General features: G+C 40.7%; 1 protein-coding gene across 7 annotated transcripts in view; it reads right to left on the bottom strand.

Moving 5' to 3' along the window:
• Positions 1-20,513, bottom strand: part of LOC143299082 (neurobeachin-like) — a 299,752-nt gene that overhangs the window by 11,725 nt on the left and 267,514 nt on the right. For 5 of the 7 annotated variants that reach the window (XM_076612191.1, XM_076612192.1, XM_076612195.1 and 2 more), the window contains 11 exons: positions 20,092-20,244; positions 19,231-19,303; positions 17,708-17,802; positions 15,904-15,993; positions 13,568-13,609; positions 9,797-9,974; positions 8,338-8,427; positions 7,382-7,537; positions 6,333-6,500; positions 4,869-4,973; positions 1,288-1,484 (listed from right to left, as the gene is read on the bottom strand). In XM_076612191.1, coding sequence (XP_076468306.1) covers positions 1,288-1,484; positions 4,869-4,973; positions 6,333-6,500; positions 7,382-7,537; positions 8,338-8,427; positions 9,797-9,974; positions 13,568-13,609; positions 15,904-15,993; positions 17,708-17,802; positions 19,231-19,303; positions 20,092-20,244 — 1,347 coding nt within the window. The remainder of the gene's footprint in view (positions 1-1,287; positions 1,485-4,868; positions 4,974-6,332; positions 6,501-7,381; positions 7,538-8,337; positions 8,428-9,796; positions 9,975-13,567; positions 13,610-15,903; positions 15,994-17,707; positions 17,803-19,230; positions 19,304-20,091; positions 20,245-20,513) is intronic. The other 2 variants (XM_076612194.1, XM_076612197.1) reach the window with 1 other exon arrangement.

Genomic DNA, 20,513 nt, shown 5'->3' with positions numbered 1-20,513 from the left:
CTGTTTAGGTATCTGCCCAGCAGATGTGGTGTATTATATATGGATTTGTCAAAATACAATGCCTCCTTGAGAAACTGAACTGACCTGAACCAAGTAAAACTGGCTCAACACAATGCTTCCCTTATGGCTTAACCCATTTCATCTTTAGTAAAACTAAGTCCTCTCACTGCTCCAGGCCAAGTACCTTCCAAATGCTGAAAGAAGGTTAAGCCAGAAAAATAATCAGTAAAATTGTGTTTCTGAATTGACTGTTGTAAAATATTGGTGCACATGTTCTAAAATTATGACAAATGGACAATAATGATAAAAGTAGTTATATAGAGCTGAATCTTTTGCAGAAACATGCACGATTCGAATGCATGTGCAGGTCTGATTGAGAGAGATGAAAGCTAAAACTTACATATAGAGGTAAACAGAAAGCTGGCTCGGTGGGGAACACATTCAGGTAGGACTGTACTTACTATTGATGACTCACAAATATATACTGTGCGTGGTAGAGGGTAGCTGTACACAAACTGCATGATGTCATTGTGATTCTACTTTTATTTGGTGACAATAGAGTTGACAGCAGCATGACATGTATGTAGGACACGCATTTCAGTGAACAAAGCACAATGACTTGTGAACACTTCAGCCAAATATAAACGCTCTGCAATGAACAGTAACTCTATCATGCTTTGTGTACTTGAGGAACCATGTTTTCTTTAAAAATGTGTGAAAAGCTTCAAATACTGGGACTAGTTTCTCAGTAACATGTGCAAATACTAGAAGGTTAAAACAGTGTACATGTTCCTACATACGCACAAACTGCAAACAAAGGGAACTAACTTCTACAGTATTAACCGGCTGTTTCTCCATGTGTCAATTTGGAGGAAAAAACAGTAAATTTTAGTATATTTTTCTTCATTTTTCTGCATCAGTATGACAGGAGAATCTGCTGAGGCTGTAAACTTCCTAGGTTGAATGGGTTAACTCACTCAGAACGGCCAGTCCTCTCTTCTCCTCTACACAGACCCCTCGGATGTCCAGTGGGTGTCTGAATGACCCAACCTTTAGCTTCCGTTGTCAGAACTGTGGTATTCTTTGTCAACATTCACGTCTTCAGTATAAGAGCTTTCCGCTTGCAATATTTTGATGATGGTAATTGGGGTGAAACGCTGTTAACGTCGTCTCTTTCGCTGTTCGTATGGAGAGAGTTAAACAAGTACCAACTCATCTGTCTACAAAAAAACAAAGGAGAAAAAACAAAAAAACAAAAAAAAGAAAAAAGAAAAATTTCGTGGGTACCTGCAGTGCGTCCTTGTGGTGCATGTAACGCTGCAGCTTGCCGTTGACGGTGAAGGAGCACACGTGACCCTTGTCGAAGGTCACCACCACGAAGGCCTCGCGGGAGATGGTGATGAGGCGGGGGGACTTGCAGCTGTCCGGGGGGTCCAGCGACCGCAGAAGGTCTCCCATCAGAGTGTGCACCAGACACGGTCCGTCTGACACACACAGCATTTCAGTCACTGATACACTTGAGTTCATGTGCATGTGACTGAAGCCTGACTGACTGACACAGGAAATGAATGATGAGCGCCTAAAGGCAGCTGTCAGTTCGCTCAGGTGGGCATTCTGTTCTGCAAATGAGTTGTGTTTTTTTGTTGTTGTTTTTTATTGCCTGGAGTCTAGTAAAGTGATGAGAATTTGGTCGCTGACTGAAGATAAGTGCTACATAAGTAACAATACTAATAATAATAAATGATAAAAGGTCCAGTGTGCAGCATGCACTTCACTCACATAAAAGAACCCATGGCAACAAAAGGGGTGGCCATGAGTTTCTGTAGAAAAATCCACCTGTGATAGTGAAACAAATACACTCGCAGTCAGAAAACAAAGGGAAGTAGAAATATAGGCGGTGTTGTCTTGTGGTGCTGCGCTGTACCCTATAGAGAGCAGAGCAGCCTGAATTTCACACACAGATCTCTGCTGTGACAAAAAAAGTAATACAATTCAATATGATAAAATACTTATACCGAAAATATCAATATCAATAATAATAATAATAAAGACAACTATAATGATGATGCTGATAGCAAAGATAATTAAAACAATTCTAATTATAGTAACAGTACATAGAACTTGCATGATGCAAACTTCCCATATATGGGCACTATGTGCCTCCCACGAAACAAAGCACATAAAATAGTATACAATGGCATAGAACAGCATTACAAAAATTTCAGTTTTTCAAGGAGGTGCCAATGCATTCGAACAGCTCCATAAATGCGATACCACATCTGCAGGTGCCTAACAGCAGCTTAACCCAACATGCTATACACGCCTCGAGTGTATGCTTATATAGTGTATGCTTATATAAATATTTGTGTACCTATCAGAGCGGATTTCTTCTTGAGAATTTTTTTAAAGGACAACATCTATATTCCCGTGTGTTCTTCCTCAGTGTGCCAAGTGTGTGCCACACACAGGACCTTGGATCATCGTCTTAACCGAATGACTAAATGCTCAATTTGATGTTCTAGATGAACTGGGGAGACAGGGGGTGACTGGGATTTGAACGAAGACACTTATGGACACTATATTGGCAGATAAGCGTCTTAACCATTCTGCCACAATCCTCCTTTGAACATATGGAAACATAAGAGATAAAAAAAACCCACACAGAATAAACACACACAAGACGTATTCACCAACATCTCAACCATACTGAATGATGACAGAAATGAAGGCAAAAATGAAAGCAATGCTGTTACCAGTTTTTTTTTTCAAGACCTTTGGACTATGGATAATGGAATGGTGTTGAAGATAAAATATAAATACTATGCAATAAAAACACATGAACACACAAGAAAAGATGTCAAAGGAGATGAAATAAAACAAAAACCAACATCGATATTCATGTCAAAGGTACTAAAAAGTTTTCAAGACTCAATAAAGGCAGCCCTTTGTTATTAATAAGCAATGAGGCCAGGAGATCAAATCATTAACATATAGTTTCAGTTTCAGTTTCAGTAGCTCAAGGAGGCGTCACTGCGTTCGGACAAATCCATATACGCTACACCACATCTGCCAAGCAGATGCCTGACCAGCAGCGTAACCCAACGCGCTTAGTCAGGCCTTGAGAAAAAATAAAAAAATAAAAAAATAAATAAATAAATAAATAAATAAGTAAAGAATGGTAACTCTCTCCTTTGTCACTTTCCTTCATTTGGACTTCCTCCTCTAGGGACTCTTGTTAATCTGGATCAGCAAAATGAGTGACACCCTGGTGAAAGGAAATCAATGCCACACTGATGTCAAATCACCAAGGTTCACCAGTCCTGGGGCTGAGGGTAAATGAGGGTCTGGGTTCCATTCCCACTCTCGCCCTTTCTCCCAAGTTTGACTGGAAAATCAAACTGAGCATCTAGTCATTCTTCTTCTTCTTCTTCTGCATTCACTCGTATGCACACGAGTGGACTTTTACGTGTATGACCGTTTTTACCCAGCCATGTAGGCAGTCATACTCCACTTTCGGGGGTGTGCATGCTGGGTATGTTCTTGCTTCCATAACCCACCGAACGTTGACATAGATTACAGGATCTTTAACATGCGTATTTGATCTTCTGCATGCGTTTACACACGAAGGGGGTTCAGGCACTAGCAGGTCTGCACATATGTTGACCTGGGAGATCGTAAAAATCTCCACCCTTTACCCACCAGGCGCCGTCACCGTGATTCGAACCCAGGTCCCTCAGATTGAAAGTCCAACGCTTCAACCACTGGGCTATTGCACCCATCACACTGATGTCAAATCACCAAGGTTCACCAGTCCAGGGGCTGAGGATAAACGAGGGTCTGGGTTCCATTCCCACTCTCGCCCTTTCTCCTAAGTTTGACTGGAAATGTGTGTCTTCATGTTTTACATTTATTTGCTTATTTATCATCATTGTTGTCTTATTTATTCATTTATTTTATTTCTTATTTTTTAATTATTATTATCTTATAATAATTATTACTACTACTACCTTTTTTTTATATATATTATAATTATTATTTATTTATTTATTTATTTTTGTAAACCTATCTATTATTTATTCACCTTTATTTATTTATTTTTTTATTATTTAAAAAAAAAAAAAAAATTTCTCAAGGCCTGACTAAGCGCGTTGGGTTACGCTGCTGGTCAGGCATCTGCTTGGCAGATGTGGTGTAGCGTATATGGATTTGTCCGAACGCAGTGACGCCTCCTTGAGCTACTGAAACTGAAACTGAATTGACTGGAAAATCAAACTGAGCATCTAGTCATTCTAATGAGTTGATATAATGAAGTCCCGTGTATAGTATGCGCTTGGCGCACTGAGTAAGAACCCCTGGCAACAAAAGTGTTGCCCCCTGGCAAAATTCTTTAGAAGAAATCCACTATGACAGATAGACAAATATGCATGCACTTAAGGCCTGACTAGCACGTTGGGTTGTGCTGCTGTCAGACAACTGCTGATATGGTGTAGCACATATTGGTTTGTCAGAATGCAGTGATGCCTCCTTCAGAAACTGAAACTGAAACTGAACAGAAGGTGCAAGCCAACAGACTGTTAGTCCACCATCACAGGTGACTTTAAGTCAACATCAAGGGGTCATGCTGTTTTTAAACAAACCATTTTTCACATTGTAGCAAAGTTTGACAGCTGCAGCAGCCAACTTCCCTGCACAACAGGTCATTGACTAACCTTCCCCCCTTGACCCAGTTTGAACTGAACACAGTGTTGCTTTGACATGAACCAGAATGTGTAACAGAGCATCGAGTCTAACATACTCCATGGTGGTGAGCGAGCTTTTCACAGAGAAACTTGGCAACAAAAGAGTTCAAACTCTGGTCCACAACCAACCTTTGGAGCCGCTGACTACGATGCCCAGCTCGGCAATGACCCCCAGGCAGGTGACCTCTGCCTGGTGACCCGTCAGCACAGCTTTGGGCGTGGGGCTCTCCACACCTGCAAGGCAGCAGGTGAACCACCGTGTCAGGTCAGGTGTGCATGCTGGTGTTTGGTGTCCTGACTGGGAGATGCAGGACGGTGGGACAGCTGGGTGGGTGGGTGAGTTAGGTCAGGAGGAGAGACAGAGAGGGAGGGAGAGAGAGAGTGGGGGTAGGAGTGGGTAAGGGGAGTAGGGGGACAGAGTGACAGACAGACAGACAGAGACGTGGAGATAATGAGAGACAGAGAGAGAAGAAAAGACATAAAAAGAGACAGAGAGTGATAAAGTGACAGACAGACAGAGACACAGAGATTGGGAGAGACAGAGAGAAGAAAAAACATAAACAGAGACAGAGAGAGTGACAGACAGACAGAGACACAGACATCGGGAGAGACAGAGAGAGAAGAAAAGACAAACAGAGACAGAGAGACAGGGACACAGAGAGAGACAGACACACAGAAAGGGAAAGATGGAGGAGGGACAGACAGACTGCAGGACAAGGACAGAAGAGGGATGAGAAAGGAGTAGAGGAAACTAACAGGAGAAAGATGGGGTCACAGACACTGACCTGTGTGAGCGTGAATGCAGACTGCTTAAAGTGTGATATATATATATATATATATATATATATATGTGTGTGTGTGTGTGTGTGTGTGTGTGTGTGTGTGTGTGTGAGTGTATATATCACAAATTGATACATATCAGCTTACATACATGTCTATCTACCTATCTATTCTACCTATTTATCTATCTCTCTAGCTGCCTGTCTGTCTATAAATCAATCAGTCAATCTTCTTCTTCTGCATTCGTGGGCTGCAACTCCCACGTTCACTCGTATGTATGCGAGTGGGCTTTACGTGATATGACCGTTTTTACCCTGCCATGTAGGCAGCCATACTCCACTTCCGTTGGTGTGCATGCTGGGTATGTTCTTGTTTTCATAACCCACTGAACGTGGACATGGATTACAGGATGTTTAACGTGCGTATTTGATCTTCTATTGCGTATACACACGAAGGGGGTTCAGGAACTGGCAGGTCTGCACATATGTTGACCTGGGAGATCGCAAAACTCTCCACCCTTTACCCACCATGCGCCGTCACCGTGATTCGAACCCGAGACCCTCAGATTGAAAGTCTAATTTTTTAACCATTTGGCTATTGCGCCCATCAAATCAATCAATCAATCTATCTATCTGTACACATGTGTGTGTGTATGTATGTGTGCGGGTGTGTATACACGCGTGCATGTGTGTGTGTGAAAGAAATTCTATCTGTCCAACTAATTTCCGATTCTTGAAAGCTTTTTACAACAAATCTCCAGCTCTTCATTTCAAAGATGCGTGGCCATGTGAACTACGCAGCAGCTGAACTCACTGCCATTGTCACCGATGATGGCCTGTGCCTTGGCGTTGAACAGCCACACCATGACCGTGCAGTCCTTGGCGCCCGTCGCGATGTAGCAGTCCTGGTTCACGTTGCACTCTGACCTGGCCACCACCGTCACCACGTCGTAGTGACCAAAGATCACTTGTAGGATCTTGGCTGGTGAGCGCATACACAAACAAGCACACACACACACACACACACATAAAACATACATGCACAGATACATACACACAAACAAAAAACACACACACACACACACACACACATTTATTTTATATGCATATTCATTTTGCAAACTATCTGTGCATGAATAATGATTTAAAGATATGTAGTTTGCACCCCTTCCTTTTCACACTTTAAATCAGCACTATACTGCACTTTCGCATAAATACATATCCATACGTAGACATGAACATACACGCATATATACCGTTATCCAAAATACATAATGAAAAAACTTGAAGCACATGATAGAAACATTATCTTTAAAAACACAAAAGCGAAGATTTTCTTACAGAAAGCACAACATTCACTCTTCATCTGCCACAGAGTAAGTGCAAATTGCAGACACTTTTCACAATCGACAAAAACATCTCTCAAACAGAAATGTGTTAATCTACAGGCCATCTGTAAATCAGAAACAGTTACTCACTGCACAGTCTCTGATGTCATTACAATTTCTGTTGTAATTAGCTGCAAATGCAAATATGATCCAAACAACTGATACCATGATAAACATTTGAAAGAGAAAAGTGCATTTCATGAGAATGAAGCATCCCACAGATGCCAAAAAATAAACCAAAAAAACACCCACACAAAACAATAACAAAAACAAGAAAAATACATTAAATAAACAAAACTACCACTCACTCACACACAAGCACATGTGCACACACACACACACACACACACACACACACACTCTACCACACACACACACACACACTACCAAAACACACACACACAAACATAAACACAAACTTAAATACATAACACAACACACACAGACTACAAACCACACAAACAAGGCGACATACCAGTCTCCGAGAAGTACAGACGGAAACTCTTGTCCCAGAATCCACAGGCGAAGATGAACTGGTTGTCAGCGGTGGTGATAAAACTGGAGTGGGTGGCCGTCAGACGCTCATCAAAGTTGTCGCCCAGACTTCTCCTCTGTAGTCCTGTGTTCAGCACTAATGGACACACACACACATAATACTGGGTGTCACAGTCATTCACCCAGAGACACCGGGTAACAGACAACAACAGGGTGTCACAGTTAGGACAGTGGGTACATTCACCCACAGACAACAGGGTGTCACAGTCAGGACAATTGGTACATCCACCCACAGACAACAGGGTGTCACAGTCAGGACAGTGGGTACATCCACCCACAGACAACAACAGGGTGTCACAGTCAGGACAGTGGGTACATTCACCCACAGACAACAACAGGGTGTCACAGTCAGGACAGTGGGTACATTCACCCACAGATCCACCCACAGACAACAGGGTGTCACAGTCAGGACAGTGGGTACATTCACCCACAGACAACAGGGTGTCACAGTCAGGACAGTAGGTACATCCACCCACAGACAACAGGGTGTCACAGTCAGGACAGTGGGTACATTCACCCACAGACAACAGGGTGTCACAGTCAGGACAGTGGGTACATTCACCCAGAGACAACAGGGTGTCACAGTCAAGACAGCGGGTACATCCACCCACAGACAACAGGGTGTCACAGTCAGGACAGAAGGTACATCCACCCACAGACAACAGGGTGTCACAGTCAGGACAGTAGGTACATTCACCCACAGACAACAGGGTGTCACAGTCAGGAAAGTGGGTACATCCACCCACAGACAACAACAGGGTGTCACAGTCAAGACAGTGGGTACATCCACCCACAGACAACAACAGGGTGTCACCGTCAGGAAAGTGGGTACATCCACCCAGAGACAACAGGGTGGGAGGAGGACAAGGTACCTACCCAACAGCTGGTCCATGGTGAGTGGAAGCTGGGGGGTGGTCTGGCCATCCTTGTTGTCTGACGACGAGAAGCTGGAGGCTGTGGTGGCCGCTGTAGAACCACAGATCAGAGTCACATCACCTCATGTCTCTGGGAGTTTTGTTTCTTTTTCTTTTCTTTTTTTCAAAATCAGTATTATTTTTTTCACATCATGTCTTTTGTTTTGCTTGTTTTCATTTCCTGATAAACTTTATTGTACAAAGACTCATTCTTGCTCATTCTGGAAAGACAATAAGACACAATTATGAATGTAGTCATTGCTCCAACCATACTAGATGACGGAAACAATCAACTGAGACACGATATGAATGTAGTCATTGCTTCAACCATACAAGATGCCACAAACAATCTACTGAGACACAATTATGAATGTAGTCATTGCTTCAACCATACAAGATGCTAGAAACAATCTACTGAGACACAATTATGAATGTAGTCATTGCTTCAACCATACAAGATGCTAGAAACAATTTACTGAGACAACAGTTATAAAAGTATGGTAGTCATTATTACAACTACACCAGATGCTAGAGACAATCTACTGAGACACAATTATGAAGGTAGTCATCGCTCCTACGAATGGTACTAGATGTTAGAAACAATCTACTGCACACTGTCAGATACCACAAGATTTCCAGCCCAGTGCTGTGAAGGTAAAGAAATGCATACACTGCTTTGTACGTTACATAGCCTGAAAACAATCTCTCACACTCTACCAGATACTGGGAAGAATTCTAACATGGCACTAAAACATGTGTACACTGCTCCAACTGTAATATAGTCTAAAAACAGTATCTTAGACACAAACAGATACTAAAAAGTATTCTAGTAGGCATATGAATGTAGCCATTGCCCCAACCATAAGGCACAGTCTAAAAAGAATTTCTTACACACTACCAGATACAATGAAGTATTCTAGCAAGGCTCTAAGACATACCAGTGAAAATGCTGCTGCAACCATAAAGAGCATAACTGACTTAACTCAATCAGTACTAAACACCGCTATGACCCAAGCTTGTAGCATGCGTTGTTGTGGTGCTCAGAGCTAAATGAGTTAAAGGTCCCGTATCCTTTTAACCTTCCCTGACCAGAGTCAGGTACCCATTCACATTTTGCAGGAGTGAGGAAATTCAGTGTAACCTTTCCCAACACAATGCCAAAACAGGGCCTGATGAACACTGGAACAGAAGCCTCATGCCTTACTGACTCTGCCACCCCCCCCCCCCCTTCCCCCCCACACAGTTAACGATCTCTTGCACACCACCAGATACTGGAAATATTTCAGCAAAACACTAAGACGAAAACAAAATAAAATATCATGAATAAAGACACTGCTCCAACTGTAACACACAACCCCCAAAACAATCCACTGCACACTGTCATGCAGCACAAGTATTCCAGCACAACACCAAAGACATACGAATGTAGGCGTTGTTCCACTTGTTGATGGCAAAGTGGTGGTTGGCAGTGATGGTGGTGACGGCAGGGGTGGGGACGGCAGGGTGGGTGTTGGCGGCCACATGCACCACGGGGGAGTTGGACAGGAACTTCATGATCATGCACACATCCTCCTGGTTCTGGGAGAACATCATCGGCGTCTGAAACCATGCAACCCCCCCAAAATAAACCTGCATCAGTCTGTGCACAATATATAAAATATACATGTTTCTAAATTAAAATTAAAATTCTATTTAGGGTTACACTTTTTGCCATATCGTCATATGAAATCATCCAGTTAGTGATGCTATAGTAAATCAGTATGTATTCATTATGAGGTGATGTACAAAGGGAATTTTCTTTTCATACTGGATGCATATAAAAATAAGCTAAATCAATACATTGGTAACGGAAGCCACACATCATGCATGAAAATACAAAGACATACAGACACACACACACACACACAGTCACATGTTTGCATGGCATGTCTTGTGCACAGTATCATGTGTTGGGCAGTTGTCATTGCACCTGTTACTCTGCAGTTATCTACACTTCAGACAAGAATATTTATCATTGTTAAAATTTATTTCTCTTTCATTGATTCTTCGATTATTTTTTTTATTTTTTTATTTTTTTTTGCTTTACAAATGATTGCACTGCTTCAATGAGATGAATATTCACGAAAGAAAGTTTCTGCTGTTTACAGAATAGATCACTTGCACACCCAAACAAACAGACACAATGTGCTCCTCAAGTCATAATAACCACACCACAACAATGCTCATGCTACATATTGCAGACACTGTGTAGAGGTTTTAGCAAATAATCTGTCCAATCGAATTACACTTTCACAGAAAATCCTGAATCCCTGAATCCCTAAAAAAGTGAGTTGAACAGATCAACGCTTTGCTCACAATTCTTCTGACTGCAAAAGATCAATAAGCAATCATCAGATATTCTACACTAAATCTATCATTTCAGTTAACAGCAGCAGAGGTAACAAAAGCATCAGCCAACGTCAAGCAGCAGCAACATTGCAAATGACACTCCCTCCTCTGCTTACAGAAGAGATGGAGGTCAAAGTTTCATGCAAACCATTCCTGATAGAACAGGTTAACTTTCCGTGACCAAACCATGCATACCTCTACACCAGTACAAAAAAAAGGTGGGGGAGAGAAATTCCTGTATCAGTTGTTTTCAATATTTCCCCACCACTCCTATTTTTGAAAACATCCAGTTAAAGTAACTACTATTTCCCAACCATTCCTATGATAAAAAACAAACAAACAACAAAAACAAAAAACAACCAAAAACAATATTAGTGTAAGTTGTTATCATTATGTCAATGCTGTCAGTAACAGCAACTATGAATTAATTTTTAGTGCAAGTGATAGAGAGAGAGCAGGAGGGAGACAGACTTGGAAAATACTTTAGGTTTGACGATGGCATTTGGTTTGTGTATGTGCTCTTGAGGTTTGTCATGTTGGTGTGTGTGTGTGTGTGTGTGTGTGTGTGTGTGTGTGTGAGTGTGCACACAGAGTGTATTAATTCTGCTATTATGTCTGAGGGAGGGAGAGTGTAACATCTGGCTAATTCACAAAAATGCAAACGAAAGTGTGACTGTACAATTTATACATAATCATAACCAATATCTCCCCCACTCCCAGAGACAAAAACTCACAGAAATAAACTTTTTTAACATCTTTCATAGTATTACTCACACACATGTTCATACACTCTCACACAAAACCATTTCCATGTCTGTCTCTTTCCTTGGCATTCACAAACAAATGGTCAAAGTAATTTTCCTACTGTACTCCAGCAAAATGTTACACACCAAAAAAATGACAAGATAAATGAATATGTAGATTAGATACATAACAAACCATTCTCAATCAGTCTTATAGTGTGTTTGTCAAGCATGGCTACTCAAAGTTCATCTACATCTTGCTGCAAAAAGATAATTCCCTCCAAGATGCCTGTGACAGAAATGGATGTGAGGAAAATGAGTGAGGCATAATAATAGGGGTTATCACTTCTAAATCAACATTTGATTAAAACAAAGGTGGTTGGGGGTGCGGGGTGGGGTTGAACTTAAAAAAACTATCTTTATTTACAAGAAAAGTGTTTCAACAAATCAACTGGTCCACAACTAGGTGAAATAAAAAAGCAATTAGTACTTATTTCCAGTTATAAGGGAAGAAAAACTAAACAAAAACAAAACATGAAACTTTCAAAACTTTCTAAAACATCTATAACAACCAAAATAATTTATGAGAACCCTTATCACATCAACCTTCTAGGTTAGGACCAAAGGGGGGTGGGGGTGGGGGGATGCTTTCCCAAAACCATCACAATGAACTTTCAGAATTTCAAAAGGTATTTACTACCATGCCCAAGGATGCATTAAAAAAACACAAAAAGGATGAGGAAAGGGAACATGCACTCCCAATACTTCACTGAGAGGATGGGGATGGGGAGTGGGTGATGAGGGGAATGAGAGAGAGTGGGTGATGAGGGGAATGAGAAAAAGTGGGTGATGAGGGGAATGAGAGAGAGTGGGTGATGAGGGGAAAGAGAGAGAGTGGGTGATGAGGGGAAAGAGGGAGAGTGGGTGATGAGGGGAAAGAGGGAGAGTGGGTGATGAGGGGAATGAGAGAGTGGGTGATGAGGGGAAAGAGGGAGAGTGGGTGATGAGGGGAAAGAGAGAGAGTGGGTGATGAGGGGAAAGAGAGAGAGTGGGTGATGAGGGGAAAGAGAGTGGGTGATGGGAAAGAGGGAGAGTGAGTGATGAGGGGAAAGAGAGAGAGTGGGTGATGAGGGGAAAGAGGGAGAGTGGGTGATGAGGGGAAAGAGAGAGAGTGGGTGATGAGGGGAAAGAGAGTGGGTGATGGGAAAGAGGGAGAGTGGGTGATGAGGGGAAAGAGGGAGAGTGGGTGATGAGGGAAAAGACAGACAGTAGAAGAGAAGAGAGGGTGTGACAGAAAACGAGGAAGAGATATAGATACATATAGATAGACTGATAGGTAGTTAGAGAGAGAGAGAGAGAGAGACAGAGAGAGAGAGACAAATAAGAGAGTGAGTGACATGGAGAGACGGACAGACAGACAGAGACATACAGGCAGACAGAGAGAGACAAAGAGAGAGATAGAGAGTGAGTGAGATGGAGAGACAGACAGACAGACAGACAGAGACATACAGGCAGACAGGGAAACAAAGTCAGAGAAAGGAGAGTGGGGAGGTGAGGGGGCAGGGAGGAGAAGAAGAAAACTATGAAGAAAATGAAGAAGAAACGTGCTACATGATTTTGTGACGCAATTTTTTGATTTTGCACAATGTAAGTGTTAAATGGATTACAAAATGCAAACACACACACACACACAAACCTCTTAAGCACACAAATGAACATGCATACCTACAGAACCACACACAGACACACACACATATACACACACAAACACACAGAGCAAACACCCATAGCACTTTGCGTGTGTTTAAACCTACGCTTGCCTATCACACATGTAACACATGTCTGCATCAGCATGCTGACAGCCAGTGTACGAACAAACTACAAAAAGCATGAACAGCTGTAATAATCTAACCACCAAACCAAAGCAGAATACAGACACATGCGTGCAGTCAGGTACAGGGATGACAACAAAGGGAATAACTGAGACACAATCACAGACAAAGAAGAAATCTTAAATAAATAAAAAAAAATATAAAAAAAAAACTTGAGAAAAGTAAGCACCTTGTTTAGGATACTTCTACGGTCTTGGTGCTTCTCTATTAACTGAAAAGAGAGACAACACCACGCATGCTGTAGACAACAGTCTGCAACATCAAACAACATCAGCACTCCAAGTGAACATGGGAATGATGAGTGCACAAAAGGTTATATGTTCACAGATCAGCGATATCAAAATAGTGCGGGCATTCCCAGGCAGCTGTGAGGGCTGTGTAAGCTGCTCTCATCTACAGAGATCATTTCTCAAAAAGCTGGGCTCATTCTGCAGCTCCTCTCTGCCAAAACTGTTTATTATTTCAAATGAGCCTTCTACTTACAGGACAATTCCTTTCTATCAAATAATCAATAATGTCTACATTAGTCTCCTATTGGATAGTTCATCTCTACCAAAATAATGTAACGCTTCATAATTAGCCTCATCATGACAATCAAATGTGTAGGTTATGCACAGGCATGACATTTTATCAACTTAAAATTAACCTGCTAAAGGGATAGTTCCTCTCTGTCAAACTTATCCAACAATTCGCTTGACATCAGGCAGTTTGCTCAAAGGTATATTCAGTCGCTGTCAAATGTTCACTCACCACTGGACCAAATTATAAACCTAATTCTCATTCTGTATCACTTAACAACACTGGGTACAATCAACATGTCTGTAATACAATACTTCAATCTTTTTTTAACTGTGACAAAGAATATTGCATTTTACTAATCAAAAGCCTGACATAAACTTCATCCACATAGATATGGCCAGTTTCACAGTATTTGGTGACACCTGAGTTTGTCAAAGTAGTAAATTTTACATCGCTTTCTCTTCCACACTTCTGAATGAAATGAAATAACACTGACATTTATTTCACAATGTGAGATAACAATATTACTATTTTTTAAAATACTTATTTCTTTATCTTAATGGAAAGAGAACATAAAAAAACAAAAAACAACAGCATGCTAGAGGTCAGGACATAAGGTGCTGGAGTGGAGACAGACAATTTGATTATTCAGGTTTACTCCCAAAAAAGGTCTGGTCCAGTCAAAGATTTAATATGCAAGAATTAACACCAGAACTTGTTTGAACACCACCTTTATACTCATCTTCAGGTTTCATAATTAAGCTTTTGAACAGGAAGTCAACTTTGCCAATCAACTATTTGAGCTTCTGTCTCCAAATACTGTGAAACTTCCCGCACACTTGAGGTAAATAACACATTTTGCTTATATAAGAATACTGACAATGATCTAAAACATACCACCAACATACAATGTTTTGTTTCTATCTCTTCACAAAATGAATAGCAAATCTTATTCCAGTATAGAGTATGGAAACAACCAGCCCCTTACATCACATAAGAAAAGCGGTACAAACTGATTGAGAGCATGAACAGTACTGCAGTCTACTTTTATATCAGGTGCAGTAATTCATTACTGCTGATCTCCCCTGGTAGGTTAGTTTTTCCACCACCTCATGCATCTACTCACAACCATGTTAACTCTCTGTACAAATGCATAGCCTTGCATGTATAAACTCTGAATTGTTACAACAGGTGTCTGCAGTAAGTAACATGCTCTTGTGAAACTTATTTTGATTCCTTGTCAATAGCATGAATACATGTTTCTGTCACTGAATTAAAAAAAATGAATTTGAAAACAACAACAACAACAAAAAACACAATTGAGCCAAAAAAGAACACTCAGATCAATGTTAAATTTTCGTTTCACATAAAAACAAACCAAAAATTTTCAAATATAAAAAACATGTAAACACGTGCAAAATCCATGACAAGGTTCACCACAACAAAACCTGAAGGCATGGTCAGTGAATTATGAGGAAATACAAAGCAGTGCCTGACACTGCCTCCAACATTTGAAACTATTGTACCTGTGTCTGACTTCAAATTTGTCACTCAATCACCTTTACTGGGTAGTGTGATGTTAAAATTACACAATGCCAACAAGAAATAAGTTCTTTCCCATGAAGCTACCCTGTGTGTTATAGCAAGCAACTGCTGACACACATTGTTGACACAAAGCTAGGCCAATATGAAAGAAATGGAAAAAAATATACAAAATATAAAAATAACATGATTATATGGTTTGCTGGCTTTGCAAATATATTCATATATTTCATTAATACCCATTTGTCAGTATTTCAAACATATCTAAATATAACTAACACCTGTTTGCTGATTTCACAAACAAATTATTCCTCAACCAATGACGTAACACAGTGCAGCTGAGTTTGGAGTTAACCAAACGGGAAAAAAAACACCCAGTTAAGTGAGAGGTGAAAGGAGCACAGACAGTTCCCCGCACAGCACGGAGGACGCAGACTGACTCACCAGGTGCATGACAGAGCTGCGTGGGGGGTGGGGCTCCGTCAACAGCTGTGAGGGGGTCTGGCCAAAGCTGCGAATCTGGTTCTCCACTGCCTGTGCCACACACATTGAGGGGACCACGCTGTTAGTTTTATCATTGTATTGTGCTGTGTTGTGTTGTGCTGTATTGTACTGTGCTGTATTGTATTGTACTGTGCTGTGCTGTGTTGTGTTGCGTTGTGTTGCATTGTGCTGTTTTGTACTGTGTTGTATTGCATTGTGCTGTGCTGTGCTGTGTTGTATTGTGTTGTATCTTTTGTCACAACAGATTTCTGGGTCTGAAATTCAGGCTGGACTTCCTTGGGGTAGCGCATCACCACAGTGACAAACCACCCTTCCCTTTTCTCTTCTTTCTGTGTGCAAGTGTGACTTTTTTACAATCAAAATGGATTTTTTTTCCTAGATAATATTGCCTGGGGGATTGTTGACATGGGTTCTTTTATGTGTGATAAGTCCATGCTGCACATGGGACCTGTGTTCATCATCTCTTGTGAAAGTGGAACACCCAGACCAGCATTCATGGCCTATTGGAAGGGCAGTAAAAAGTCCTGGAAGGGCAGTAGAAAGGGCTGAATCAAAGCAGAAAACATTCCAGTCAAGAGTTACAAATCTATTACTCTGTCAGTTACCATCTGGTAGAGAGCACAGTATGCTAAAGCTGTTGTTTTCTATCTGAAAAAGTCGAACAACATTTTAAAAAAATGTATATATATAAAAAAAAGAATCCACCCCATCAATTAAGATTGCATGAATGGCACATGGTGAAACTTTTGCTTTCTTTCTATTCGCTTTGAATCAACACACTCTTGTGACAAAGTGTTCTAATTTTTACTGCACCAACTTTCATGGGCAGCATCTTGATGGAGAAATGAATTAAGGAGTTAGTTTCACAAAAATTGTTTTGTTTTGTTTTTCCAAAGTATGAGTCTACATAAATCACCTTTAACGCCAGTATATTTTTTTCTTGGTTTTCTGAATACTGCAAGCAAAAATATCAAAGGCTTTCAAACATGTTGATGTGGTTAACAATTTTGCTGGTGCACAAATATTCAAGCAATTGTGAATATTTATCTATGTTCTGCTCTTCTCTCTCTCTCTCTCCATTGTTTGTCCTTTTCTTTTTAATATTCCCTTATCAATAACTCCAACATTGTAAAATCTCTGACAAAATTAAACCTCTGCCTGCACCAACTTTTCACTTGACATTAATCATCAGCTGGGGGTTTTTTTGTGTGTGCATGAGTGTGTTTTTTTGTTTTTGTTTTTTTTGAGGAGCGCAGGATTTGGTGCCCCAAAATTTGGGATGTTTTGTTTTCCAGATTTCAATGATGACGGATGATGATGGGTTTAATGAAGATGCCTCAGTTGGATTCAATTAAGGTTTGGGACAACTTGACAAGGCTGTACTCTCATAACACACCCTGGCATCAACCAGGCTGAGAGATACAGTCACCTGCAGTGTTGGTCGGAAATTTTAGCAACAGTCCCAAACTGAAAGACAAATTAGTGAAGTGAATGATGCTCGACTGTGTGGCTCCAGTCCTCCCATCTGAGTCCACAACACACTCAAAACTCTGGACCAGCCAAGGGCCTATAATAGCCCACTTTTGAAGGGGCTTGAACCTACTTCCTCCATGTCAGCAGTCTGCATCGCTTACCACTTCACAACGGTGCTGGTGATCATCAGGTTGTTTAATGATGACATCAAGTTGTGCACATGATCTAGAATGTTGGTAACGCCCTTACTCTTTTGGTTCTGCTTCCATACCTCTTTCATGACAGGATCAGTGATGCTCTCCAGGTTCACATTGCCCTCATACGTCAGGTAGTAAAACACGTTCGTTGCTCGGACTGCTTCAGGACCTGGGCACAGTACATAACAGCAGTAATACAACTATACAAACATGTAAAGCATCAATGTACAATTCTGATGTGGTCAGTAAACCAGCTTGAGAGTCAGCCCATATTTATGAAAAAAAATTTTTTTTAAAGAGACCTACATCTGTTGACAATGGCAATCATTATTCTCCATAATTCTAAGAGAAATTATTGTATAGAATGCATAACCCTACTTGCCTAAAATCTATGTGTACATGAACATAAATGTATGTATGAACCTGTGAATACATACAACACAATCACCACTATGTATGCACAGAAAACTGAAACACAGAACAGACACATCTATTCTGTACTGTACAGACTACAACGCACTTCACAGTGCAAGGCAAAACCCCTGCATTTAAAAACAACAACACCACCACCATGCATTCTAAAAAAATCTGATAACTATACATAAGGCACTACAGAATAATAGGCACATTAAAAAATGATATTAAAAAGATCAACATTCAAACAATCAAAGCAAACTTTGTTCCTGGTGGCAAGATCAAGATGGATTAGACCATCATCCATGATTGGGCTGTCTGTATGCATGCAAGCTGCACATATTTTACATTCACATAACACTGTCATCTGTTTGTAAAATGTCAGTCTTCAGAATTGCTTGCCATGTTTTTTTCTTCGGCAGTGGTTGATAGCGATGCTCTGATATCATCTCTGGCACTTACTAGTTCATTTGTGCCATCTGTTGCCTTGTCGGCTATGCTGATCTCAGCTTTATTGAATCTGTTCTTTATCATTTTCTGGGAAACACACCGACAGACTTCATGTAGTGATGCCTTCATGTAGTGATGTGATATCTTCTGGATTTTGTGAAAGAATGGAGAAACTTAATTGTTCCACCAGGGAAGACTGCCAGAATGGAGTTCAAACTTTTGTCAGATTCTTTGACTCGCTTTTTGATGTGCACTCGCATGCTGTTTGAAAGCGGATTGTTTGCGAGTTTTTTAAAATTCTGTATCATGGTTTCCTTCCGAACGTCATATTTCCAGGTTTGAAAGTGAACCTGAATACATGAATTATATTCACTACTTCATTTGGACAGATTTTAGCTGCAACTTAGAACCACTATATTATGAGGTGCATGGGTAGAAGTCACGGGGAAAATGTCGCCTTGAAGTCCGAAAAGTATAGTACATACATATGTGTGCAGTCCATCTTAACACAAAATTGTAAACACACACACACACACACACACACACACACACGTGCACACACACACACACACACACACAGAGGCAAACAGTTGTCTTGATGTCTAACCACTCTTTTTCCAGCAGCAAATACAATTTAAGTGTAAAAACCATGATTCACAACACTCCTGTTTGATCAGCCCCACTAAAAGCAGGACAAGCAAATGGCAAATGTCTCAAAGTCAGCCACCCTCACCTTTCTGCTTGTAGCCAAAGATGAGGTCAATCCAGTGATGCAGCTGACAGGACACAAACTCTGACTCCAGTGCCTGCAAAACACAATACACAATACAGAATACTGTATTAACTCTACACGAGAAATTCATTTGTGGTGTAAAATACTTAACAATACACAAAAATCACAGTCACTGAACATGTATAATTATATAAAAGCCATAAAATGCTTAGATGTCAACCTAGAGCAGACCTTGTATACAATCAATAATCACAGCAGAAAACGACAAAAACCATTAAAAGGTAACTGAGAGTAAATCACACATACATCATCACAGCCACACATATGCAATAACAATCACAATTAAAGGATAGGCAAAAAATAGCATACTGAAAGTATACATAGATATATTTAATAACAATATGCAATTGAACAGTAATTTGAGTTAAGATGTCATATTCCACACACATACACTCTAGCATTCATTTTTATGGTCACGTATCTAATTATTAGTTTAATAGCTGAAATGACATTGGAATAAAGCTGTATTTGGTTCTGTTTGGTTTCAAAAAAAATTATTTTGGAACATAGAAACATTTGCCTGAAGGTAAGAGTTGATAATAAATTGCCAGCGTATGGCTGCTGTCGCCTGAAATGCACATGGTTTTCTGTCATACTCTGACATTGTACAATTCACCCAAAACTGTCCTGCCTAACGTCCACAACCTTAAACAACAGCAAGCATGCAAATAATGAATGACTGAATAACAAATAAAGCAGACATATATAACAAATCATAAATTACAGAGCAATAATAGTAATCATTAAACTGCTGTATATACAGGAATATTTTCTGGAAACTCAGGGTGTTCTATCACTCACCTGTCTATTGATGCGGATGAAGTCTTCAGGTGTCTTGGCCCAGGGGGGCAGCTCCACGTCAGACACCACCTGCCCCTCCTCCTGCTTGCCCAGCTCGTACCTGTTGCTGTTCAGCAGCATCTCCGGCAGGAAGAAAAACTCCGGAATCAGCTCCTGCAAGGCATGGGAAGGAAAACTCTGAAATCAGCTCCTGCAAGGCATGAGAAAAACTCTGGGGTCAGCTCCTGCAAGGCAAGGGAAGGAAAACTCTGAAATCAGCTCCTGCAAGGCATGGGAAGGAAAACTCTGAAATCAGCTCCTGCAAGGCAAGGGAAGGAAAACTCTGAAATCAGCTCCTGCAAGGCATGAGAATTTTTTTTTTTAGAATCGGCTCCTGTAAGGCGTGATAAAAACTTTAGAATCAGCTCCTACAAGGCTTGAGG

This window comes from Babylonia areolata, chromosome 24 (assembly GCF_041734735.1).
Source record: "Babylonia areolata isolate BAREFJ2019XMU chromosome 24, ASM4173473v1, whole genome shotgun sequence".
Classification (NCBI taxonomy): Eukaryota; Metazoa; Mollusca; class Gastropoda; order Neogastropoda; family Buccinidae; genus Babylonia; species Babylonia areolata.
This window is presented reverse-complemented; position numbering and strand designations above follow the sequence as displayed.